The 27,914-nt window shown below is 44.2% G+C and overlaps 1 protein-coding gene across 1 annotated transcript; it reads right to left on the reverse strand.

Moving 5' to 3' along the window:
* Positions 1-2: 2 nt before the first annotated feature.
* txlng (taxilin gamma) lies at positions 3-12,713 on the reverse strand. The gene is made up of 11 exons (XM_056607472.1): positions 12,574-12,713; positions 11,294-11,407; positions 10,579-10,726; positions 10,298-10,389; positions 7,819-7,989; positions 6,982-7,176; positions 6,419-6,538; positions 5,969-6,043; positions 5,554-5,646; positions 5,270-5,365; positions 3-3,699 (listed from the first exon to the last, which is right to left on the reverse strand). The coding sequence occupies exons 1-11, from the start codon at positions 12,679-12,681 to the stop codon at positions 3,205-3,207; spliced, it is 1,707 nt and encodes a 568-aa protein (XP_056463447.1). The 5' UTR covers positions 12,682-12,713; the 3' UTR covers positions 3-3,204.
* Positions 12,714-27,914: the final 15,201 nt, after the last annotated feature.

Genomic DNA, 27,914 nt, shown 5'->3' on the forward strand with positions numbered 1-27,914 from the left:
GTTCATAGAGAAATTTAAGGGATGCCGATGCATAAATGCAGCACTTGTCTGTTTCTACAAAGCCCCTTAAATGTTACAAGATGAAAATAAATCCACGATTGCAAATTCTACAAAATGTTTATTGAAAAGCAAGACAAGACTATAAGAACATTGTACAATCTCCATGTGAGTAGTGAAAGTGGGGTGGGAGGGGTTTGACAATTTTCCGTTTTCTTTTTTTTAATTAAATAAAATAAAGCTTTCTGAAGCCATGGTGAGTTGAGCCTCCTTGTTCACAGTTGCATCTCGCCTGCAGAGGTAGATTCCGACTTTACCTGAGAGTCAATCTGGGACAAAGGAAGATGGATGCCAAAATAAACCCCTTTTTCAAAAAGACAATCCCCATTTTTTTGTACCAGGATACATTTAACGTTCAAACGTCTTATCCTACTTCCAAAATAAAAGAATGGCCCTCCTAGGTAAATGCCAAAAGAAAAACTTGCCCATCAACTCAATTTCTTAACCAACAGAAGAGGTGGAACTAATTAACTTTGCAGGGAATGTTTTTAAAGACCAGAGGTCAAACGAAGACAACATTTTTCATGATTGCACGTTGGGAGTTACGACATCCAATCCTTTAAGTCTGATCGTTACCAATTCAGACATCAGACCTGTTGAACGTGTTCATTTAAATAACCAACGATGAACGACTACACTTCCAAATCAAAAAGTATCTCCAGAGATGAGTTGGTTCAAACAACTAACCAGGTATGTAGCTTACATCCTACAGGGATAAACTGCTGCAGTTTGAGAAGTAATGAAGCAAATGAGCTGGGGGACGCACTGCAATACAAAAACGGTAGTAGCCATTCCTATTTCACAGGTAGTACAAACAGGTTGATTTTAGAAGGAAGGTAACTACCGGTGATAAATCAATTCAAATAAAACAAGTGAACTAGTGGTTGGGGAAACTGCAACAATCTTAACCCGTTTAATCAGCGTCACCTCCTATATTCCTGAAGTGTATAAGCACACTCAACATGTAGCCCTGGGAGCATTCATCTGCAGACATGATACATGAAAAGTCCTAATGGGTGATCACTCAGGATCATGAACATGATAAAAATACTGTGCTTGAATAAAACTTTAATCAAACATTGTGGGTTGGTCTTACTAAGTGCAAACTGGGGAGCCGTTTTGGAATGTCTGAAACAGTAATTGGATGTAGGCATTCTGGCTAACAGTTGAGCTATGTTGAGTGTTTGGGAGACTGGCTCTTCTCAGGTGCATAGCTTTATGTTGCAGAAGCATTGATTGGATTGAAACCTCATGAAAGGGGTTGCGTTCTTCGGGGAATGCATGCTCTACCAGAGGAGAGGCCAGTAAAATATGTGGTGGGCCCATTATGTTTAAAACTAGGCATCTCAATCTTTAGCATCCAGACTTCCATACAGGACCGGTTATTTGGAAACTGGTGATGTCCCTTTATAACTGACCAGTGTCTCGGACATAACCAGACATTCACTGAAATCGAACCCTGATTCGAACTGCATGGTCTTACATTCACCAAATATCTGTCAAAAAGGTTCCCCATAATAATAGTTTCTCTACGAAAAACAATCAACCACTCCGGCCTATAATAAATCCTATAAAAACTTTGATTTTGATACTAATTTGAAGTAAAGAAAGATCCACACTCTGCTTTCCCTCAGTATAAATATCAATGGTGACAAAGCTGCCTCGTCAGATATAAAATATGTTTTGAACCAGATTATATTTATTCTAATACTTTCCGTAGATGTCCGACATACATTCTTTTCCTTCTCCCTTTGCCCAGTACCTACATATACTGTTCAGTCCGGCAGGAATGAACAAATGACGCAGTTGAGCATGAGAGAAAGGTTAACACAACAGGTTTACAATAACTGGCAGAAAGGCACAGACGGTTAATCTCTCACTCTGGGGCGGGGAATGGGGCTTGAAAAATGACTCCCAAACAAGAGGACAACACATGGCGCTTCAGCGACCGAGCAAACAATAGAAGGAGAACCGAAAGCCCGCCATCAGCTTTCAGAACGAGGCCGCCATGTCATTGGGGGTTCGGCCTTCCGTTAACAATCCCGACCGACGTTGGAGCTGCATGAGGCCTGACGGGGACTAAAGACGAGACGCCCAAGGACCCAGCCTCACATGAGATACACCATGTCCTCCACTGGAGTTAGCTTGCGATATTGCCTTAAAACTCTTTTTTTTTTCTTAATTTTTTTTTTAAGATGCTAACTCTGCATCGAGTTCGAGGGATTCACACGTTGGGAGCCATCCTGAACAGACAACACTAAAAACGGGTTCAGAACCACAAGCAGCACCCAGGTCCAGAAAGCCTAGATCAAGTGTCTGCAGTGGGGGACACCATGGGGAATGTTAAACTTTAGCCCTTGACATTTTATATTACCGTGTTTTACCAAGGCTGATTGGAATTGCATTCACACAATGATGGAAACTCAGAGTGTAATTTGCCCTGATGGCAGACACACAAACATACACACACACAAAGACTGAAGTATTGGAAAAATAGTCTGAGTGGTGGGGGGGAAGCGGTAGCCTGTGGTGATTTTTGATGAAAATAAACCCGGCTCTACCATGAACCAGGGGGAAATTCTGTAAATGCTACATGGCGCAATTTCCCTCAGGATTATACATATTAGAAAAAGACTGGCTACACTTGTAATGGAAATCCCCCTCAAACAAAACAACCAAATTATAATCATGACTATAGTTGTCCAAAAGACCCTAAGAAAATATGAAAAAAATACAATGCTGATTAGCGTAAGAATCTAAGTGCAGCTTCCCTCCGGCTGCCACAGAGTCCTAGGAAAATACGGTAGAGTGAAAAAATAATAGAAATCAGGAGGTACCAAGTGCTTGCTACAAAGCTAATTATCTTAAACCAACGGAAAGCCGGGGGACAAAGAAATGGAAAAGAATAACTGATGCAATTGCTTTACTCTTAAAATGCTACAAAAAAAAAAAAAATCTGAAAAAAAAACCAAAGGTTCCCTCCGAGGGAACATGGAGAATGCAAGTTCTAGGGACAAACCTAACCAAACGAGTGAATAACTCAACTGAAGATCTGGTGTTTAACCAGCTAGGTAGCAGATTTGAAAGGGACCCATGGTATTACACTGCTCCCCCCGCCCCCCCCTCCTTCACACACAGACCAGCCCCTCAGTCCTGTGCTTGCTGTGTTGCCGCAGTGTGGACGCCCGCGGCAGTAGTATCCGTTCCATCCGCTGTGGCCGATCCATCCGCTGGGGGTCCCTGCTGCTGTTCCTCCAGTCCAAGAGGCCCGGACGTTGGGCAGGGAGCTTCCTCCTCCCCTTCCCCTTCCCCGAGGCCAGGTGCCCGGCTCTCCAGCGTGTCCTCGGCCGCAGCGTCCTCGTCCCCCCCGGCAGAGGGCTCGGTGGGGCTGGCCTCCACGGGGATTGCTTCCACGGGGATTGCCTCCACGGGGATTGCCTCAACGGGGGTGGCCTCCACGGGGATGACCTCCACGGGGATGGGCTCGGGCAGCGTGGAGACGTCCTCGCCGCCCTGCTCCTCCTGCAGGACGCCGATGCGGGTGTTGAGGTCGTTCCTCTCCTTCTGCAGCGCGCGGCACAGCCTCTCCAGGAGCTCCAGCTTCCCCTGCAGGGCCTTGAAGTGGCCGTCACGCAGGGTTTTCTATCGGAGAGGACCGGGAGAACAAAGACGCTGAGGTTTGACATTGTGGGCTCGAGTTCCACTGAGGCCGGAGCTGCGTAGCACCTTAGCCTGGCTATCTTGTTGCGTACGGGGAATGTGTTAACCAAGCAACTGTAAACGCTTAGCCCTTGCTTCTAGGAATATCTTTACTGTACCACCAGCGATACATTGTTCCTCTTTTTTCAGTCAAATGTTCTTATTGTAAGTCGCATCGGATAAAAGTGTCTGCTGAATGCCCTAAATGTGAAATGTGTTAAAACTAGAGATGGGAGGCCATAGCTTTCAGCGCTAATTAGCGCTAGAAAAGGAGGCCCTCCACAGAGTGGTCAAGGCTGCGGGGAGGATCATTGGGATGAGCCTCCCAGAGATCTCCACAGTCTTCACCTCCCGCTGCCTACGCCGGGTGAACAACATCCTACAGGACCAGTTCCACCCAGCGCACACTCTTCCAGCAACTGCCCTCTGGACGAAGATACCGTTCCATCCGCTCCAGGACCAACAGACTGACCAATAGACTCCAACAACAGGCTGTCAGACTGCTGAACGAACAACCTGCCCCCCGCACCCCGCACCCGACCCCTCGGTCACATAACTCCCACTATAACTCCCACTCAATAACTGTGAACTGGACTGCATTGCTGCACTGTACACTATTTTCCATCTATTATAGGACTGCAGCCCCCCCCCCCCCCCTCCCCCATCCTTACCACTCATCCGATACACTCACACATCACAATAACTATGGACTGGACTTGCATTGCTGCATTCTCATTCCTCTCACACATTGTAGCTATAACTGGACTGTTGACATTTCAACTGCACTAGCCCTATTGCATTGTTGGGTTATTGTTATTATTATTTAATATTAATATATTTATACATCATAGCATATGGGAGATCTATATTTATAGTGCATGCCAGTGGTGGTGGTGATGCTCTAAACATAGTTTTCTTGTTAACTCTGTTAGAAATAAATCTAATCTAATGTACAGGCATCTCAAGTAACCGATGCTATTTGTACAGATGTTATATATACACGTCGCCAACTCGCAGCATACACCATAAGGCTGCTTGCTGCGGACGACGACGCATCTAGAAGCCAAACAAACCTTAAGGGCTGGTTACCCTACAGTTTAGGCTCAAGGCGTGTTACTCTACAGCAGGGGTGCCCAACCTTTTTTGACCCAAGATCTACTTTTCAAGTAGCCAACCTCCCGAGATCTACCAGCAAACCTACCTTCAAGCGGGGGGGGGGGGGGGGTAGAAAACAATTGTTGACGGATTTGTTAACAGCACATGAATTGAATTGTTAACAGCATATGCGCTACCGCGCGTATATGTCCCGCGCAAATTTAATTTTATTAAAAAAAAAAAAAAAACTTTTTTTTTTTTTTTTCTTCACCCCTCGCGATCGACTTGGGATCTGTCGGCGATCTACTGGTAGACCGCGATCGACTGGTTGGGCACCCCTGCTCTACAGTATAACTTTAGTTGTTAGCCTACAGTTAATGCTTGTTACCCTGCCTACACCTTTAGGCTTCGCGCTCACCTCCTCGGCCATGTGCAGCAGGGCGTGGTTGTTGCTCTCCCATTTGTTCCTCCATTGGGTGGTCTCCTTTTCCAGTTTCTTGATCTTCTTGGTCATCTGAGGAGGAACAGAACAGCATAACATTGATGTGAAATCAAATTTGAGTTTTTCTATGGTGAGCCTAATAAATTAGGCAATCCAAAGCATTTGTATTTTTGGCCGCGAGTCAATTCAGACAAAGCACTGGTTGATGATCCAATTTGAGCATGTTGCCAACACAAATACAGGGGTGACTCGTCTCTTACCTTCTCCATCTCTTGTCTGAACGTTGTGAACACCTCATTGCTTTTGGCCAGCGTGCTCTGGAACTCTTCAAACTTGTCCATGTACAAAGAAAGCTGGGAATCATTCACGCAGAGGTCATTAACAAATACCAGAGAGACTTTATGAGCAATGACCAAGATGAATATCCTTTCATACTGAACTAGGGCTGTGTGATTAGGCCCACAATTTTTATCAAGATTATATTTAATTAATAGATTTAAACCGATTGGACCACCGTTTGCAGCATCTAAATAAATGTTTCTACTGTACAAACAGGGCCCATATCTTTTTGCCATGTAATACGTCACCGCATCTGTGATCGCCTATGAAAAATGCATTACTTTTGAACTGTTTATCTTTGCCCAGTCTGGTCAGTGGTTGGGTGTGGCAGCTTACCTGCTGCTTGAGCTGGGTCTCCTGCTCCCTCATCAGCTCACACTTGTGTCTGGATTCGGTGGCATCCTTCAGCAGCTGGTGGCATAACAGGATGCTCAGTTACATACATGTTGACAGAACTTAGCTAGGCTAACTAGAACTGTATAATGTAAAATGTATTTTTACCTACATAGTTGAAACATACGTTGCCGTTTTCAGCAATACATCGTTAGACAAATTGCTGCACGACAATTTTATAGATTATAAAAAACATAAAATACCTTGAGTATATCGACTCATTCTGTATTAAAAACATCTGTAACATATAAGCAATCACTAGCATACATGTCAAATTATATACAATTACAAATATATTCAGTAAATCCATAACCTCAGTTGTAATCTCCATGACAGCGACATGGAAATATCACAGACACAGAAAAAGACACACATTTACAGCTTTGGACTTACAAAGTCTCTCTCCCTCTGCTGTTTCTCCTCCACTTCCCTCATCATCTCTGTGATTCTCTGCAGCTTGGCGTCCATCAGCTGCTGCTGGACCTCCTTGTGCTTGAACACTTTATCAATGTGCTGCGAGGGGGACATGAGCAACATGAGTACAGCCGACACAGATCGAGTACAAACAGTGTTTAGGGGGATTTGGGCTTTGCGACCTCGTTACCTTTTCAAAAGATGTGGAATAATATCTAAGATAGAGATTTTTTTCTACACAGGAAAAAAACGATGACATCAATGACATCCTATGACATCCATCTGCAGTTCTTTGTGAGACAATACAACACACTATCGTTTTTTTTTTTTTGTTCCCTGCTTAAATATCCTCCCACTTCCAAATCACACCAGCCAACCCCGGTATCCACAATTTAAAAGGTCAACAAGGCATAGCTTGAAGTTAAAGAGTACTCAAACCGTTTGGACCAATGAATGAAATCTGCCCAGACGTTTCGTCTTCTTAGAAATCCCGCTAGAACCCAGCCCCGGCGGTCCGACCCATAGCAGACCGAGAGACACACCTCCTCGCGGAGCTCGTACTGCTCGATGAGCTTCTTCAGCTTGTCGGCCAGCTCCATGTTCTCCTGCCGCAGCTTGCCGTTGTGGGAGCTGTGCTGCTCCATCTGCATCTCGATGTCGTTCAGGGTCAGCTGGAAGTGCTGCATGGCCTCCTTGCGCTGCTCGTCGTACTCCCGGGAGCGCTGGCCGTTCTCCTCCTGCGGGGGGAGGTCGTGGGGGTTAATTAACTCACCGAGATGGGTGGGCTTTCCCTGCCAGCCGTGAATGGCTGGCGGTTTCCGTTTCATTTACAAAATGCAGATTTACAAAATGCCAAATAAAACACGACAGAAACTGTATTCTGTAAACGAACGTTTAGGGGTGTTTTAAGGACAAGTTCATGAATGCCCATAGCCAGCCATTGTGAAGCAGGCAGGGGCGATTTGAAATACTCAAACCAGGACCAATTGGATGGATTGTCCTTTAAGTGTTTCATATTAAGGAAATCCAGGTCAACATACTATATAGGCTGGGAAATTATTTTATTTCTAGTTTAAATAATGGAGCTCAGTATCTGTATTCACAAAATGACACCCCCTAACTGTGTGTTCGGGGGTGTTTTCTGTTTGCAGCATCTAATTGCAACATCATCTGCAACATCATGACTCACTAAATGTAGTGAGATCAGGAAACCTATGGAAAATGCCCCATCTCCACTGTAGCTCCAATATTTATGCTCTGTCTCGCACAAGGCCCTGCGGATAAAGGTGCGTGTAGTCTTAATGTGTGTAGTGTAATATTTTGTAAATATATCAAGCGGAGCAGGAGGCAGTGTCTGGGCAGGGCGGCCAGAAGCATACCTTCAGTGTCTTGTTGTGCCTCTGCAGCTCCCGACACAGGCTCTCCAGCTTGCTGCGCGCCAGGATGGCCTTGCTGTGTTCGCCCTGCAGGTGCAGCTTCTCCTTCACTATCTGGGACTGCTTCTTCTGCAGCACCTTCACCTGCTTCTGGATGCAGCGGCTCTCCTCCAGCTGGAGAGGGGCAGAGGAAGCATGTCACAACGCACGCGCAAGATACCAATAATATACCACTCTTACCACTAGTCTGACAAATATGGAGGAAAATGTAGAGCTTTTTGCCAAACCGGGCTGGTTCTGAACAGCGGTCAAATGCTACATGTCAAATAGATCTAACATAACAATCCAGTCAGAATACACATCTCAATTAGGTGTTATTTGTTGCAATTATTATTTTATTTTTTTAAAGAGCAGCATATTCTCTCAGACAGTGATGGAAAATGTCAGGTCAAGGGTCCGGCACCATTTTGACTCAATATAAGTAGTGTGAATTAGGGCTGGACCCGACTTCTCAAGTCAAAACTCATTTGCCCTAGCAACCGATTATTCAAACGATTCGTGGCAAACAAAACACTGATCTGTTTTCCAGTTTTGCATGTTTAGTGGTAACCAGATTATAGAAGAAAGTAACAGGTGTGATAAATCCAAAGGCTAAATCAGGCACTATATCAGGTGAGGACCGATCGGGATACGATGGAGCCAGCGTGGATGTTAAACCAATATTCATGTAATAAATCCAAAGCTGGAGGCAAAAGGCTATCTCCCTCTGGGTCTAGCATGTTGAATGCTGAAACCGGGCCGGGCTCACCTCTCTTTTTACCCTGTTTCAACGCCATTGCTTCAACCTTTAAGATTTAACATCGCTAGACCCACCGCATACATTCCCATATTGTTCCCTTCTTAAACAGGTAGTGAAATTGTGTATATATATTTAAGCAATAGATCACGCCAGGCTGTGGTATGTGCTCATTATACCACTGTTAAGGGGCGTTGTCCGGCCCCGACGCGCAGCGGAGGGCCGGCGACCCCCTTCACAGTGGTATAATGAGCACATGCCACTGACTGAAGTGATCTATTGCTTTTATACAACGGTTACTGTTATGGCGAAACGAAAGTCAAAGACACACTACATTTAAAAAGAAACCAAGAAAGTCAAAATAGCCGTTTTTATTAAAGACTACCAAAAAGTAGTCCCTACTGGCTGCCGCTATGCATCGACGGTCGCTATGCAACACACTTTAGCGTCCCTCCGAGAGAAGGCTCCGATAGAGCGGTTCGCCGGCAATTTATCCTATGGAGCAGTTCATTCGCCGTGTGCCTAAGCTTTCGTTAGTCTCTCCATCGCCTTGCTCACTCCCGGAGTAACAACATGTACACCCTCTCTCCATCATCCAACATATGTTTTACTTTGTAACTGTTTCTACTTCCAGGCGCGGAGTGAGATGCAAACTTTCACAAAATGATCGGGCGTCATAGCAGTTATTTATACGCTCATTATACAACAGTTGGGAACCAATCAGATCGCTGGATTTAGGTCCCCCGTTGTATAAATTATATATATATATATATATATATATATATATATATATATTTGTGTATGGTAATGTCGTATATGATATTAAACATTGTAATCGATGCGATTTTATCACTGTTAGTGAAATAACATGTTCATTAGAGTCATCTCAAGAAAAGTCTCTTTTTGTCAGTCTCCGCTGACCAGTTTGTGATCATTCCACTCTGCCAGAACAACGGGACACAAATGGCGAGTTTAATGGGTTAATTTTAACTGACTCTTATCGTATTACGCCAGGGTGTGGCGCATTTCATGAACAACCTCCCTCATTATAACCCTCCTACGCAACAACGGTACAAAAAATGTTCACCAAATTCCTTCTGGGACTCCCAAAAAAAAAAAAAGACTTTCTTTCAATTATCAGTGAATGAAAACCGTAAATAGATGCATTGTGTTCTACTTATGCAATATTTTGTTCCTAGAATGCCAATGGAAATTATATACAAAGCTTGAAATATTATTAAATGAACTTGATTAACTTGCATAATATTGTCCTAGGTTGTATATAATGCCTGTGTGGCAGCCCTGGTTTTATGAACCTGGCTGCCCCAGTTTTAAAGGAAAGCTGGACAATTCTGGCCTACATATTGACCTCAAAAGATGTTAGAAAAAATCTGTGGTTGCTATGGGCCTAAAAATATCTGATTGATGCATCCCTACTAGTAATAATTATTTTCTCTTACGCTGGATTAATATGGAATGAAATGGTTTCTTACTGCACTGTAATAAATTATATATATTTTTGCGGTTCTTATAATGCACGTAAAATAAAATAAAAAACCTGGATTACCCGGGGCTCTCTAGGAGGATTCAACTAGTCCACTTAAAGGGTACAGCCCTAGTATCATTGAAAGATTCCAGATGGTTCATTAACTACCTGGTGGTTCGAGCCCTCATCCCAGATCTTACCAGGTCAGCGTACTTCTTGCATAAGGCGGCTAGTTTCTCCTCTGGCGTGGCCAGTGAGTTCAGGGCCTGCATCAGCAGGATGGCTTCTTTACCTGGGGAAAAATATGTAGAAAACAACTATGTCAGTACCACTAAGAATGACAACATTTAAAAAAAAAAAGTGAATAACAGCTAGTTGACTGGAATTTTGACCAAAGTACACATTAACCCATCTCCAGACAAAAGAATAAGTTGAATGTTGACTTGCATCACAACAACTGATAACAGTCCAGCCAGCCTACCAAAGCCCTTCTCGTCCCTGGTCTTGGCATCTCCTCCTGGGTCCAGCTCGGGCTCCCCCAGGTCGCTCGGACTGTCCTCTCTTCCCGGGGTCTCCCCCCTCAGCTCCTTGGAGCAGCAGACCCCCAGGCTGAACTCACCAGCATCCTCCTGAAACACACACACACGCACAAACACACACACACACACACACAGTATGAAATACCCCAGGTCACGTCAAGTGGGAAACAGGAATGGACCTGCTTGTTTCAAACTTGTGTGTCTGTTCATTAAAGTGCTGTGTTAGTATTAAAATGCTTGTTGTTTCATTGTACCACATTCTTAGTGAATACCATTTCATATCTATGGCAGAGTGTTACAAACATTCACAGTTTGTACTTCCTTCTTCAGCAGCAGAGAGGCAGGGCTTCTCTGATCGGCATGGCAAGACACATTAGAACAGTGCTGTGTAATCCCTTCCTCCACTGTAGGCGTAGTAGCGGAAGCTATTCAAATTTAGTTTACTCAATTTCCACGACCGCAGAGTTTACACAACTGAGAATTCACAATTGCTAGTAGCCGCCGCATCAAATTCAAGGGGATTATTGAAATTGGCAATCTGTAATTGAGCATTGCAGTTACCACCATCTGTTGTTATCACGTACAGTAACCGCTACCTTAAAATCGTACAATGTTGTACACAGTAATTCTAGCCAAGCTAACGAGACTGAAGCTTACCTGGCAGGGGCTGTCCAGCTCAGGCGGTGAATCATTGCCTCCGACTATTCTTCTGGACGCCACATCAAGTTCACACACACCAGCCGCCTCCATTAGTAATCCAATGTTAATACGCTAGAGTTCAAAATAGACACAAAGAAATACATACAGGACACCGTGTTATGGTGTGCTGGGAAAACAAGTACCAAAAGCAGTACAATAGCATTCAAATTACACAGCAGTATTACATATACAGTCTTACACAGCGACATTTATTTGGTCTTCAGTGCTTTGACACACAGTCAAATACTTTTTTTTAATTGAGTTGGGTTATTAGAATTGTTCTCATAGTCAAAAATATACAAACATAAAAATGACACCAACGTGTCCATGCAACAAGTAAAGAATGTACGACACATGGGACTCGTGTTTAGCGATCACGTTACAAACCTGTCCTGCGCCTTCATTGTACACAAAACCCTAACACTTTATTTTCTTTTAAAGCAAATGATGTGCTGCTCTTTCTGTCTGAGGCCTGCAGGATAACACCAATATCACTAGATACGAGTATCACACATTGAACGTCAGTTTCCTGCGCATGACAACACAACGGACGCTTAACGCCTCGGAAGATGACCACAGACTGTGAACAAGTTTCCCAAAACCGAAACTAGTCAAGTGAATCCACCAACACTGACAAACTCCCTGCACGGTGCGGAAGTTGAGGACGAGTTAACCTTGGCAGAGTTCAGGATGATGACCAATGTTCAGGGAAGTTTGAACATCAGCCAACACAACCATCCCGAGTGGGATCACGTCCACTGTGCGCATCCTTGGGGATCCACTGTGACGATAACAGGAACTTTGTAATGTATATTGTGTCTCTACTCTCATGTGTTGAGTTGTGCCCACAGCTAACAGCTAACAGCACATCATCTGTTGATGGGGAGGATGTCATGGCTCACTCCATGCTTCATTCTCGCATACGACTAACACTGGTATTGGCCCAGATGTCACAATGAAAAGTTCCTCTCTTAACGTGTGTTATTATAAAAGAGCAAAGCTTTCCCACAAGAGCTAGACCTGGCAGCGTGTTGAAGCTGACAGTGCTAACCCCCTAGCCGCTAGGTGGTGGCTAACAGAGCAGGGCTACACACTCACTATTCACTATCACTTTCGTAACATTTACGTCGCTGACGACACAGCGAGTTGAAGCTCGGTGGGATTTATGCACCAGGGCAACATGGTTGTTTTGTATATACGACGGAAATCAAGTGAATAATGCCGGAATGAAGCTTTACCTGCGTATTGATCTGCCTGGGATCAGAGTCGCTTTTACACTGTGGAGCGAAAACACTTAGGCTCCTCCTCTTCCGGCTGACGTCACAAGTCGAGACCACAGGTGCCATCGTAGAAAAAGTTCCCCCACGCGCGCACACACACACACACACACACACACACACACACACACACACACACACACACACACACACACACACACACACACACACACACACACACACACACACAATATATATATATATTTTATATGTGTGTATAGATACGTACATAATACATAAATCGTACAAAATGTAAAAGTGCAAACCTAACCTATACCGGCATCGGTATTATAGGAATATTACACAGAGTTAAACAATCTACAAAGTACAATCGGCTATAAATCATCATTAAACAGAATTTATAATATAATATAATATATATCATAATATAGCCTAATATGATATTGCCGTTTGCATGCATATGAGAAAATGTATATTTAAACAACACAAGTTTTTCGAATGTAGGCTATTACAAACGGAAAGCCCCCTCGTTACTGCCTAATTTCCTTGATTCCTGTTCAGAAATATGGGGGTGAACAAGATGGATAGTTTTTCCCGTTTTGAGTTTGAATTGTGTGCTTTTTGTCAACAGCTGCTGTACTGCACAAACATTGTGATTTCAAATTATCACCAATAGGAGACAGCAATGTCAATGGAAAGCGATGGAAACGCCAACTCTGCATCCCCGTTTTTGCACAAACATGCAGGTGTGAGAAACAGTGTGTCCGCCATGAGAAGGCGTAGGAGGTCGGTTGGCACCCATGCTTTTTTAGATCACCCTAAAAAGATCATGCATATTCCCCCTAAGGGATTTTTTTTAAAGAAAATTGTCCGTGCATTATCCAAGATAATTCAACACCAAAGCATCGTTATCTTCGTTTGGGTACGTTCGACTGACATTTGAAATGAAAATCCCTACAGAGAAAGTCTCTGTAAGTTGCTGGAAATTGTAGAGGCATTGATTCATTAATCATCGATCTCCTATAAGTGTGATCTTCTTATCGTTGGAACCCGCGAATTGAATTAAATACTAAGTCTACAGACACATGGGCAGATCAAACACACACACGCACGTGTACACACACACACACACGCACGCACGCACGCACGCGCGCGCACGCACACACACACACACACACACACACACACACACACACACACACACACACACACACACACACACACACACAAGCATTCTTCGTTTTTGGTATCTTTATTATTTTTTGGAATTCCCCATTTTAATTAAATCAAACGTCGCTGAAAGCAATCTTGTACGGTGAGAGACCTGTCACTCTACAGCCACCGAGATCGAACAAAGGCTTGGGGTTCCCTTTTTCACCAATGGGCACAACTCATCTGCGAGGTGAAGTGAAGCCACCTCCACTTTTACAGTAGTATTTTACACGGGGAGAATCCATGGTTGCTTAGCAAATCAATGAACACCCATTGGCCTTTCCAGCCACTTGTTCCAGCGCTGACAGCTGATTGGAAGGGCTGCCTTGAGAGACCCGCCCATTTTCGCTCTTCTCGGTGAAGCTTCGACTTCTACCCTGAAAAGAAAAAAATCATTCGAGAAGGAGAGCAAACGCCGGGCGACACTAAGAAAAAAACCTTTTCCTATTTCAGCAAGATTCAAGGATTGAAACATCAAGGAAATAAGCGACGAGTTTCAGTCAGGATTCTGGTAAGGTACGTCTTCGTTGTTGTATTCTGTAGCCCCATCTCGGCGAAGTGTGTCGGTACAAAGACACTGCTTGAAACCCTGGTGTCAAATAGCAACACAGCAGAATTTAGGGGACCGTGGTGTCTCTCTTCTCTACGTCCTTGTGTGTGAGCCTCAAACAAGCCTTGTGTACAAAACGACAGACCTGTGTTTGTACTGCAAAACTGGACCGAGAAACGGGGATTATAACGGGATGGGAAAACCATCACTTTCTGAATGCAGCCACACATTTCTTGACCTGAAGTTCTATATTGGACTCTGTTCACTGACTCTGTACCAAGTGTATTTACCGTTGAATGGCAAACCAGGACTTAAAATGTATACTTGCGTGTGCGGGCCTATGCTGCAAAGTTATTATCCTCCCTGGAATGTCCAAGTAGACAACTACAGACCAACTAATTACCATGATAAGGATTTTTAGATGGTTGTGTGTGTGTGTGTGTGTGTGTGTGTGTGTGTGTGTGTGTGTGTGTGTGTGTGTGTGTGTGTGTGTGTGTGTGTGTGTGTGTGTGTGTGTGTGTGTGTGTGTGTGTGTGTGCGTGTGTATATGTGTGTGTGACATATGCTCTCATTGTAAGGTCAACATGCTGGAGATCCCATTGTGTTTATTATTCACATTTTCTTAGTCAATCTCATCAATCTCTCCGGTGTCTGCACATCACCGATGCAAGTGCACCTTATCCAGAGGGTGTCGTCTGTGTGTGGTGTTGTCATGGAAACAAATAGTTTTTTGAAGAGGAAAAACATCTGCCAAGGAGCTACATTACTTGAAGTGCAGACACTGTGCCTTTCCTGTGTGTGTGTGTGTGTGTGTGTGTGTGTGTGTGTGTGTGTGTGTGTGTGTGTGTGTGTGTGTGTGTGTGTGTGTGTGTGTGTGTGTGTGTGTGTGTGTTTACTTTTGGATGTACCCTTATGCTTTTGTTTTAAACCATTCATTTTCACATACCTGTGTGTGGCAGTAATGCCTTCTGTTGACTCAAATTCCCACAGCACTAAAAGCCGCTACCAAATTGTTCTTTGTTTCCCATCCTGTGGGGAATATCAACTTCCTGCTTATTCTCAGCAATTCAATTCAGGCCACATCTCTCCGAATTGACTTTGTTAGGACCCAACCCCCCTCATCGCACTCTTTTTCCCTTCGTCAACACGTCTCTCTCATTCCCTTCTATTTCTATACTGGCTCGTGTCACTCACTCCCTTGGGCATATTAACACTTAATAAACATGTTCATTTTTAAACCAGAGTGACTGGTGCAAGTACAGCAGCATAAATACTCAAACTATTTCCCCCCTAACAAACCTTGCTGTCTCTTTGTTTTCATCCCCATTTGTTTGATGGAAGGGGGAGAGGGGGGGGGGGGGGGTAAACTGTCCAACTGACAGTGTACCTCCAAACTATATGGGGCTCAGTGAATTCCATTAACTACAACCGCTTCACACCTACTCTATTCTTTCCAACATCCGATCTGCAAGCTTCTTGCAGCCATGATGCATTTCTTAGCACTCTTTACCTTTCTCAGTATCCCTCTCTCCCTCTCTTCCCGTTTTACACTCCTGACATGTATCCCTTCAGCGTCTTAACCTGCAGCCTCCCGAGAGTCCCGTAAGTCAAGTGGCTGTCGGTGGCCACAGGGCTTTGCCTGATTTAAATGTGTCTTGATGGCGGCGTGCGACTTTGTTCTGTGTGTGTGTGTGCGTGTGTGCGTTTGTGTGTGACTGAGAAGACCGTGTAACAGTGCACTCTCTCACCTCACATAGTGTCCTCCATTTAACATTGCCAGAAGCAACCTCCTGTGTCTGTGATGGAGACTCTTTAAAACGAGGCTGAACGTGATGCACTGTGAGTCCTGTTTAATGCTCTCCTTCAACAGAGTTAAAATCTAGCTTTCATATCCAGGCTTGTTTGTCAGAGGTATTGATTTTTTTCTGTGTTTGTCTCAGTAGCTTAATTATATGACTCTTGTGATTCGGAGCGGAGGCCAGACAATTTCATGGAAAGTGGCGCACCATCGATTAAGGGAAAGGCCAGCAAAGGGTGAACTGTGCGGGTGTCTTCTGTATTGTATACTTGGTTGGAGTGGACGTTGGTCATAGTTAAATTTAGCTTGAGTTTATATGGGACTCCATAATTATGGCCAGCAGCAGTTTGCTTCTGAGCCGGCAGAGGAATGCTTTTGGTCTAGGGCTCTTGTAATTGGGCCTGCACTATCAGGATTTCCCAATGGCTGTTCTACATTACTCTCTTACTCTTTAACTTGTGCTTTTCTTGAAAAGCTGTACTTTTGTGTGTGTGTGTGTGTGTGTGTGTGTGTGTGTGTGTGTGTGTGTGTGTGTGTGTGTGTGTGTGTGTGTGTGTGTGTGTGTGTGTGTGTGTGTGTGTGTGTGTGTGTGTGTGTGTGTGTGTGCATACTGGGATATTTGTTTTGTTTTGCCTTCTACTTGAGTTGGCAGATCTCACACATTGTAATTGTTGACTTTTGAATCCTCTCACAGACTTCCTCATTCCAAGCTAGGAGGTTCTCCGTCTAGATGTGTATAGGTACTGGTCCACACACACACACACACACACACACACACACACACACACACACACACACACACACACACACACACACACACACACACACACACACACACACACACACACACACACAGTCACAGTCCCACACTCACACACCCTTCCTGTCCCGTTGGAGCAGCTGTGCTACGTCATTGACCTGTTCTGGTGACCTCTTGTTGAGCGATCCTCCAGATGTGGCCAATGGGAGCAGGCACAGATGCCTGTGGTGGGTGGAGCCAATTGGCTTCTGGTTAGAAGTCAAAGTCCTTCCTGAAGTACTTCTCTCTCTGTCTTTAACCTCTCTGTCGTTAATGCACTCTCCCAACGGTTTCCTCTATAGTATTTTCCAGGAGATGGATGGAACTAACATCCATAACCTGACATCCATCTTCTTTCCACTAGCATTGGCTTTGGAGTTTAGCTCTTTGCTTATTGCTCATGGCATGATGACATATCTTGGATGGATGTTCTTGTAAACCATATTCCATTATCCCAGAGTGTATGTTATAAGAGTTATAAATGGCCACATTATAAAGAAAAGTAGATCCTGCTTCCCTCAGCAGAACTTTAAGATTGACCAGTATGGGAGGAACAGATTTAGGTTTCCAAAATATATTCTGGTCTTTATGAGAGCTTTATGAAAATGCCTTTTTAATAATTTTGTTAATTGTAAAACCAATTGGTTGGAATAATATTGATGCCATAAAGGTAACTTCCAACACCAATAACTATGCATATGGGGTTTCAGCAGACCCTTCTCCATTCTTAGAGTGTACGTGCGTATTGGGAGGAGTAAGGGAACAGTAGATTTAATCAGGCGTCAGCAGGCCTCAGTTATGGCTGATTTACGACTGATATGTTCTCAGGCCATGTTTCAGCCAGCTGCCTACCATGTCTCTTCTGTGGAACTGTGCGGTAACCTTAGGCTAGCATCAATGCTGTTCCCAGTAGCACTCTTGAAAGAAAGGCAGCATTTCCATAAATGCTGAGACTTCACATTGTCATATTGTCATATTGTGTCAATTAAATATTTGAGCGACCATGCTGAATCTAGATGATTTGCTGCCAACTTGTTTCACACCTTGCATTTTGTTTCTCTGCTGGGCCATCTGGAGCTCAAGTTTTACCTACCCAGTGGAAATCAGAAATCGGTCACAGACCCAAAGGCAGCCACTTTGTCGGCAGACCAGCGACAGCCAGGGTTATTGACTGCTCTTGTGTTAAGCCTGGCCCTTTTCTCGTTAGGGTTAACCAGAAAGTGTCAGGGCACTGCAAGAGTCGGTGAAGCAACGCCAATGAAAGATTCTTATAGTATCTCTAAGTAAGAACAGTAGAAAAAGAGTAGCACTTATTCCTCTGACCTTCTTGGTCTGGACTTCTTTTGTGGGAAGAAGCAACACAAAACTGAGGAGCATAATCAGGGCAAGGACATTGATTTTTTTAGGCCTTCTTTTCAGAGGCATCAGAGCGAACTGTCGTGTACCGTCTGCTTTCACTAGACATATTGACAAAAGCTTTGTCAATATGCCACCAGTTGAATATTTTTGGAGTGTCATTTGAAATAGAGTGTGCTTTTTGCTGCATCAAAGCACTGTGCCTGCCACCGGATGATTGGAAGAAATACCTTACTTTTCAATAAAGTGGAGACTAGAAAGATGGCGGAATTGGGCTTGTCTGAGAGCATAAGACATTTATCTGGATGGATCTTTCCGTGTGAAGTTGGGTGCTATTACTTTTTTGGCACTTTCTTCCAACCAGTCCAGGGCCATAGACCATCTAATGTCCAGTTGTCTATTGGTGTGTACGAATGGTGCCTATTTGTACCCCCTACGGTGTGCTAGCAGACAGATTTACTTGGCTTTAACGCTCAATTGCCTCTTGTGTTGAACCGACAACACAAGATCCAAGGACCCTCGTGTGGATGCACTTTATATGCCTGAAATATCACACAAACGGCCCGTTATACCATTTTTCAGTCACTGCTTATGAAAGGATTTAAAGTCTGCGGAGGAGGAGAAGATGAGGAGGAAGGTTTACCAGGTATTTCTTCCTCTATATCCAGGTCGGCCGTGTTTTATTCTGGACAGGCTGCTTCATTGTCTCTCTATCCCCTCATTGCCTGCCTGCCGCCGTAACAATGAACTGACCCACTTGGCTGCATGTGAATAATTTGTACTAATATGTTGCTTATGTGCAACAAAGATTCAGCATAATCATACATGCTAAGATGAGCATACGATTCAAACTTTGTCACCATTAAGCTGCCACTTTTAGGGAAATCAGAGACATGTCATGAATGAGCATCATAAATAAATCATAAAAGAAACGATCATCATAAAACTAGTCAGCTTACCCAAGGATGCCTAGAGGTAGCCTGTGGGGTATCTCACCCCAGAACCTTTCGGCTGAGGAGTCATGCGCCCTAACCAGGAAACCAGTATACCACCCTCCTGTCCTTTGTTTCCAAACACTCTTCTTGCACTCTAAATCTTCTTTTCAGTGGTTTGGTCTCATCAGGAGTATTCTCCATCAAGCATTGGCTTACATCTTTCGCCTAAAGCCCCTTTAAACAAGTCAGAGCTGTGCTGTTTTCTCTGATCTGCAGAATTACACCTCACAACAAATTCAGGCATCAAACATCTGCTCTAGGCAATAAAAGAGGAGGAGGAAATAAACAAAGAACTGCATTGCGCAGTATGACCGTTTCATGCAAAGCGGCCTCACTGTTCATTTGAATGTTGTTACATTAGCCGATTACTCTGTAGTTAAAATCTATTGTGCTTTCCATTAGGGCTTACTCCCCCCTTCCACTAAATCACCATTTCCTTCTTAGCCTGTCAAACACAGACAGAGTGGGCTTCGAACTGAGATTCCTTGTGGGAATAGATTAGGGTTGTAGAGAACAATGTTCACCCTTCAAACGTTGGCATGTTTCTTTCAAACCATCCTGTCAAACACAGCCTGTGGTCACTCAAGCGAGATACACCATGGTTGACCGACAGGAAGTTTTGTGGCAATGGACAAAAAAATGTAATAATCGTGACTCCGGATTCCGGAAGTAATGGTGGTAATCCTTGTATCGTATCGTTTTTCATCCCCGTGGTGGTCTTGATGCGTTTTCTTTCTGTACAAGAGGAAGAAGAGAAACCCTCAACTTCTTGTGTCATCCCTACAGGCAGGCCGTGGGCTAACCACGACAGCATCCGCCTGCTGCTTTGAAGCTGACGTCTGGCCTGTGGAGCTCTTCCATATTTAGCTCTCCTGTGTCAACAGCTGAGCCTTGCCTAGCATGGCACATCACCTGCACGTGCAAATAAAGCACAGGGGGTGGATCTCAGTGCTACTGGCTGCGATTTATTTTAAAGATGTATGAACATGGCAAGGCCAGGGTCAACTGTTTTACCTGTGTGACTCAAAGGAGGCAGAGCAAACAGACAATGTGTAGAGAGTTTATGGATCCATATCCTACCCTGACAATAAAGATGCACTAGGGACGACAGCATGGACAAAATCGAAAGATATCTTTGGGACCTGACTTCATTCAGAGAAAAGGGATTATTTATTGAGACCTCGGATTAGTATTTACAAATTAGTCTCAGACCCTTTAATCCAAAGCGATTTAGTGAATTACCTTGAGATTCATACTATATCATGAGCCCAGAACAGATGGGGGTCAAACAGTATTACCAATTGCCTTTCATACCGCCTTCCTCTGAAAGTGTAGTCACACTAGAAGTACCCTCTAGTGTGACTAACCTATCCTGTGATTCCTTTCTAACCAATCAGTTTGTTTTCTTGGGCCGGCCAGCACTTTATCATCAGTGACACACTAATTATCTCTTCCCCCATCCCCTCCCTTCTCCTTTTCTCTTTCGCTTTCCATCTATCTCTTTCATTCACTCTCTCCCTCTTTTGAATAAATGATGGCTACTTGATACGCCATATTTATTGCCGCGCTGGGCAACAGGGCACAGCCGAAAAACTTGACACCAGTGCGACAAAGAACTGTGCATGAACATTCACATGCAAAGGCAGCTAGACGCACCCCTCTGCACATCGTCTCATGCACTTTCCTCCTTCTCTCTTCCCAGAAAATGCTTCATTCTCACCTCTTAAAAATGCATGATAAAATCATTATTCCAAACTTTGTGGCTCTGCAGGGCTATTCTTAGATGTTAACTGTGTAGAGTCAGGGAAGTAGAAGAGAGGAATAGACGGTAGATTAGGAGGGGAAATGCTCTCTGGGCGGTCTGTTGCATAACATCTGGACACGAGAAAACAAAACGTAGGTTGGGTGAAAATAGCTACGGTGTGTGTGGCCTGTGTACTGTGTCTATTGTCTGTGTTTGACTTGGGTTTACGTACAGGCATGCAGGGTGTATGTTTTCCTTGTCTGTTTGTGTGAGTGAGCGCGCCTATTCGGTGAGTGAGTCATGACACAGGAATGTACTGTATAATGTTCTTCTGCACAACCTTTTTCTGCATTACTCCACACCTGGGGGGCCCATGGGAGATGGAGTTCTTTTATTGTCAAAGAGTCTACAGACAGACAAACATGGTAACAATCAAGTCAGATATAAAGCAAAAAGAAGATATTTCATTGCATTGTCGTTGGGACAGCCATGGTAAATATATAGGGTTGGCCAATGATTGACATGGCCAATATCAGTCCTGAATGGCGCCGAATTTACAAGCCGATGCTCTGTGTGTTTGACTTCAAACATTGGCATGCCAGCCAACTTCTCCATGGTAACCATACACGCTGGTATGCACAGCGCTGCAGTAGACATGGGCCACGGTCTCTCAGGCCGATGCCTGATTGTTAAAGAAAAGTAACAATGATGGGACATTTTATAGGTTTTACAAGCAGGTTTAATTTGTGAGTCACATAATGTAACAGAGCAGCAAGTGTAGCAAAATAAGCTTTGGAGGGAGTGATGGATTGCTGTCTGTGAGAGGTCTGTTGATCTGTGTCTTTGTCCACCAATACTTACTTTCCCACGAGTCTCACCAAGAGAATAGCAGAAACGAATACCGTAGTCTCTGTACGATTATTTCATTCTGAGTCTCTGCTTAATTTTAAATAGTTTTATATAAATAGCAATATTCATGGAGGGGATACAACATATGTTTTAGCAGTTGGCCAGTAAATGAAATGGATTGCAATAGTGTCTGTGTGAATCCTGTATTCAGTAGTCTAATTCGTTTTTTCCCAGAGCTAGACATTCTCGATGATGGCGGTGTGCACTTGTGTGGGAAATGTGTAGAACAAAGTAGTTGTGAAGGGAACCACCTTTTTTCTTTCATCAGAGATTAAATTGGGTCAGTCTAATTTTAGGAATTCTAATCTTCTCCTTCTTTTCCGTTTTTTAAATCGACTAATCTAATGAATTGGATTTTTTCTTTTGGATTTCTTTTGATGTCTGAGAAATCTTCCCTGTGATTCTGTCTCGGAGAACTCTTCACCCTGAAGATGATGTCTTTTATTTATAGATTATTTGTTTAACGGGAAAGTTGGAGCATGAGCTAAAGTGATGAAGTCTGTTTTTTCAAAGTGAAACATCAGCATTTTTCTCCATATCCAACCTCTATAGTCACAATTGAACACAAGAAGTTACAGCTTGCTAGAAACACAAATGCCAGGAAGATAACAGTGTAAACAGGGGAAATAATTTCTCATTGCTCAGAGCAAGGTAACCGTTGGGACAAGTCCACAACATTCCAACAGAAATCAGTTGACTTGCAGTGCTTTGACTTTATTTTAATGCAATCAATTGAGGGAACTCAACCCTTTATGAGCAGCTACTGAAGGTGAAAAAGATCTTAGTTCTTGTGACTGATTAGTTACAGTGCTTGCCCATTGATTGTCCCTATAGCTCAAGGTGACTATATTAATTATGGAGGAATAGACCATGACACAAAAAACAGAGGCTACCTAGCATGATTTCCCAAAGTACAGCAACATAAAATGCAATCATTTATTGAAAACAAATAATCATTTTTCAGCCAATAAATATAATTGCTCAAGACAGCAAAATTGTTGCCGAGCAACACAGGCTAGCAAACTTGGCGATTTGCAGCACATTCATTCAACCTAAAAATGAATTGTTATGTGGTCACAGCAGGTATGTTTATAGAGTATGGCTTCGAACCAATCAGAATCAAGGATCGGAACTATACGTTTTAATACGTTGAATAGAAGTTTAACTAAAAAGTAGTATGACTGCAAGGGTAGGCTGTGGTGTGTGAGTGTGCCTGTGTTGGGTGTGGTTGGGGGGATTTATGTTCAGCCAACATCAATTCGATTTCAGCCAACATCACATCGACTACAGACCAAAACAAAATGGCTACCATGTCTGTGTAAGATTGTAAACAGATGATTTGTTACGTTCTTCACAGCGGAAAGGATTAGGTTGTTTAACATCAGTTGACCAAGTTATGTTTGAACTGCAAGAGTAGAAGCAGAGATGCATTCTGTAAAGCCTGCCCCTCACCACGCAGGGAGATGGCATCATGGCAAGAAAGATGTATTCCCACTACTGAGGTCTACAGTGTTTGAATTATGTGTAAGTGAAACCTCTGAGAGGACACACACACACACACACACACACACACACACACACACACACACACACACACACACACACACACACACACACACACACACACACACACACACACACACACACACACACACACACACACACACACACACACAGAGCAGTATAATTGCCTTATTTTTTACTGTGTGGTTGAACCTCTTTAAGCCTCAGCCAGCCCCATAGCGTTGGAGAGTTCCATGGACCTGGTTCTCATTTAGACAGTGGATCACACACACACACACACACACACACACACACACACACACACACACACACACACACACACACACACACACACACACACACACACACACACACACACACACACACACACACACACACATGATTCCTACTCTGGCAGTTGTTGGGGGAAATCCTTGGAGCAGCTCGTCAGTCCCGTCTCCTCCCCATGTTCGCATCCCCATAAATCTACGCCGCAAACAAAACATTCTGTCGCCTTTTCAGACTTCATATAAGGCGGGCGGGCGCATCTGCCGGCTTTCACTCGCAGACTGTGTGCATGTGTGTGTGGTTGTGTATATTTGAGTGTACAAGCGCCAATTATTGACCCCTTGAATCCTCCCTTTTCTCGCTCCTTCACATTGGGTCATGAGTCAGACGAGCAGACCGTTGCAACAACAAGCAAAAGGAAAAACATGTGTGTGTGTGTGTGTTGGTTGCTACACTTATGAGGTCCAACCCCTGACTTGTGCGTAGACCAGGGTGCCAAGCGCAGCTATCGGACGGTCGGCGTACGTCGTTGGGTCTGTGCTAATGGGTTTGTGGTGGTGTATAAACGGGAGTTTCGAAGTGTAACACAAGTCATGAGGGTGACCTACATACTAGTGGGTCGGCGGGGACAGATGTTCTGTTTTAAGGGGTTTATTGCCCCGTGGGCCTGCACGACTGTGGTGGGGCCTGCTGCTCTTTATTGCGTCCTCTGATGACACAAGGATGGAGAATGGGTTGCGAGGATGAATGGGAGAGACCGAGACGCGTGAAATCAACAGAAGGGTGGGCTTCAAAATGAAAACAAACAAAAGCTGGAAGACATAAGCACCAGCCCGACTTCGAGACAAAGTGTCACGTGTCGCTATAGGGAGAGGGTTTGCCAGACAGTCCTTCCAACCTGCAGCGCTCATAGTAAACCCCCCCCCAAACACCCCCCACACCCAATACGTGTGATACATGGTGTGAATCGGATTGGGTTTTCAAGCTGTGCTAAGAAATGCGAAATAACACCATTTGTAATCTCCCAAAACCATCAACAGCAAGCAGTAACTTGCTGTTGATGGTTAAAATAAACAAGACCATGGATGGTGGTATTCTGGACACGTAAACTATGCACTGTTGCTTCACCCTAAAGTAAACCTTGGGAACTGGAGCTCAAATATAGTTGCAAACTTCTCTCTTTCAAGCTGAAACACAATCAGATAACCATGTCGACTCTGCAGTGGCATGTTCCTTTCGTAGGTGTGTTAGTACAGTGAAGTGTCTTCATGTGATGTATAGCATTCCTAATGCCTTGGATTGACTGGGTGTGTGTGTATATAGGCCTGTGGGCTATTCCGCCCCCAGGCTGCTGTCAGCTCTATGTCGACATGCTATTTAGAGCATGTGACGCTCTGGGGGAATTGGTGAAGGCCAATGTCCATCAAAAATACCTTCATTCTTACAGTGGACAAGTCATTGCATGCTGGAGTGTGAACAAATACTGCATGGCAAATATTGGGGCTGTGGATGCCCATAAGCTGTCCGTAAACACATGGCTTCCTTCCTCCGAAAGCTTGAATGCACTTCAGCTCTTCCCAGCTCTGCCCTCTTTCTCTGAGTAGCTTTCACGTTGCACCAGGGACTCTTGCTCTAACAGTCATGACAATATCGTAATCCACATCAAAGTCATGTGGCTCCAAATTGAACTCTGCAAGTCCTACTTATTCAAGACCCTCAGGAACTTATTTTATTCTTTTGTTTCTATTTTGGTTCTCCTCCCAAAGGTGATAGGAGAACCACAGTGTCTACGGAAGCACATAAAGCTGCTTCTTTCACTCCTTTCCCGACTCGCGCCATGCACGCTCCCCGACCTTGCTCGGCCAGTAGGGAATGCCATCCATCAGCCAGGAGATCAGCCAATCGATGGACCATCGGTGTCTTCATTACCCACCCGGAGGCATCTTTAACTAGGCTGGTTGAGGGGAAGGAAGACTGCAGCGAGACAGGAAAATAGTTGTTTGTGGTGGGATTTGCCCTCACAAACAATTTGTTCAAAACTTTTGGGACAAAATCATGAGAATAAATTTGTGATTAATGTCTTCACACAAGTTTGGTTTGGTTTGTGTGTGTCCAAACGTTTTGACATGGATCTGCATTTGGAACTGGCTTATTGAACAGACCCAGTGATTTGAGATAAAACAGCTGTAATCCGTTGAGAAGGCTTCGTCATCACGAGATCTCACAAATGCTAAATAATTTGGTAGTACAGAGTAGACCCAGACATCGTCTATCACAGGCTGAACATCGAAACGGATACACAACATTGCGCTTGAAGTGCTGTTTAGCTTTTCACCGTTTCACAAAAAAAATAATGTGTTTTTCCCAACAAATGCAACGTTAATAATGTTAAAAACAGCATTTCACATTTCAGATCACACACACACACACACGCACGCACGCATGCACTCACGCACACACACACGTGCACACGCGCATAATACATATCAAATCATCCAATTACATGACTCATAATTAATAGGCTAAAGATCTATTTTCTTATCTGCAGAGCAAGCGTTGGAAAATTGTTCGGGGAAGAAGGAGCAATCCATTACACCCCTGCATAAGCTAAATGGACAGATCCGATGGGCTCAAATCTCCAGGCCCCAACCCCATGTACACAGGCTCTCCATCCCATGACTCTGTCTCTTTCTCTCGCTCTCGCTCTCGCTCTCTCTGTCGGTTTTTGTAACTGTTGGTCACTATCATGCTCTTTCTCTCTCATCATAAGAGAGTTCGGAGTCTATGTTCATCAAAGTTCTCTCTCTCTCTCTCTCTCTTCTTTCATACATGGGGTGCTCGCTGGCTGAGAAGTTCAGTGTGTGATTGTTGTGGTTGGCATGGGGCAGGTGGTCTCTTGGCTGTAAATCATATGTGTCTTATGTCTGCATGAGTTTACAACCAGTGGGGCAGAAGCTGTCATTGGAACCTCTCCCCCTTTACCATCTGCTACACACACAAATGTCATTCAGGAGTCAACCATCAGCCAAGTACAGCCAGGTATCCTTATTGGTGTCTCTCAGAACTGAATCAGTTTACTGCTGAGACCAATTCTGAGCTGATACCAAGTTGATGAAATCAGACTTTGATCTTGGTTCATAGATGTGAATCTAGCAAGATGAAGGTTGATCTGAAAAAATTGAAAAATGATGAGGATGTGATCAAAGTAAGGGAATCCTAAAGGCACATTTTGAGAAAATAACACAGACTGCTGGTGATTGTTTAGCTGGGATTAACAATGCAAATGACATTGTAATATCATCAAATTCTTTCAATTTTTCTTTATATTTGTGTCACACCCTCTCCCTCTCCCTCTCCCTCCCTCTCGCTCTGTCAGCAGCGCGCCCTAATAAGCTATTTCTTTGTGATTGTGCCAGATGGGCTGGAGGAGCTACAAAGTGTGTGACACGTGTACGTGTGTGTGTAACACACACCCTCTCACGTCTGGCAGGATCAGCAAACATTTGCGGTCTGTGTGAAAATAACTGGCGCTTCAGGCCATCTCTCAAGTCCTCCACGTTCAAGGCCTCGGTGTCCCGTGTTTCTGATCAATATTGCAGTTCTACCTAGTAAGGACATTTTTACATGCGTTCGAACATGCGTGCACACACTTGTGTATGATCTCTGCAGTTTGAAGTGGCTTGACCCTAAGGTTTGATAGGGGACCTAACAAGCATAGCAACATGATGCCCTCAGACCATGTTTCTGATCTTGAAGGACGTCTTTGGGCGTCGCAGCGTCCCTGATGACCAGTGCTATGCATCACTACGTGGTTATGGATCGCTGCTGCTCTTCATTATCGCCGCTGAATAGGCGCTCTTCAAACATTCATGAAGTCACGTCTTGGCCTTGGTATTTCCTCCCAGGCCTGTCTGAGCGGCGGGTTCTGGTTTGATCAGTTGTGATTCATTCAGGTCTGCATGTTATGCGTTAAGTCATTTGTCTTTCGGTCTGCCGGCCCGTCCTGTTCGCTCAGCGTTCCTGTCTGGGACTTTCTGTGTGGTTTCCCCTGTGAGCCCACATGTTTCTGTGCACTTGCCTGTTTGTTTTTTGGTCCGTTGCATGCTGTGCTTCATTTATTTGTGCATGTGTGTGCTTAGTGTGACTGAATACTCATTCTCAACAACTTTCTGCCCTAGGGCGAACTC

The sequence above is a fragment of the Gadus chalcogrammus genome, chromosome 14, assembly GCF_026213295.1.
Source record: "Gadus chalcogrammus isolate NIFS_2021 chromosome 14, NIFS_Gcha_1.0, whole genome shotgun sequence".
NCBI lineage: Eukaryota > Metazoa > Chordata > Actinopteri > Gadiformes > Gadidae > Gadus > Gadus chalcogrammus.

What these genes read in the sequence shown, in the direction of transcription:
- txlng (XM_056607472.1), bottom strand. Translation starts at nt 12,681, where the DNA reads ATGGCACCTGTGGTCTCGACTTGTGACGTCAGCCGGAAGAGGAGGAGC. An exon ending in AGCTGGACAGCCCCTGCCAG is followed by an intron (nt 10,727 to 11,293) that starts GTAAGCTTCAGT and finishes TGTGTGTTTCAG; the next exon opens with GAGGATGCTGGTGAGTTCAG. An exon ending in AGCAGAGGGAGAGAGACTTT is followed by an intron (nt 6,044 to 6,418) that starts GTAAGTCCAAAG and finishes TTATGCCACCAG; the next exon opens with CTGCTGAAGGATGCCACCGA.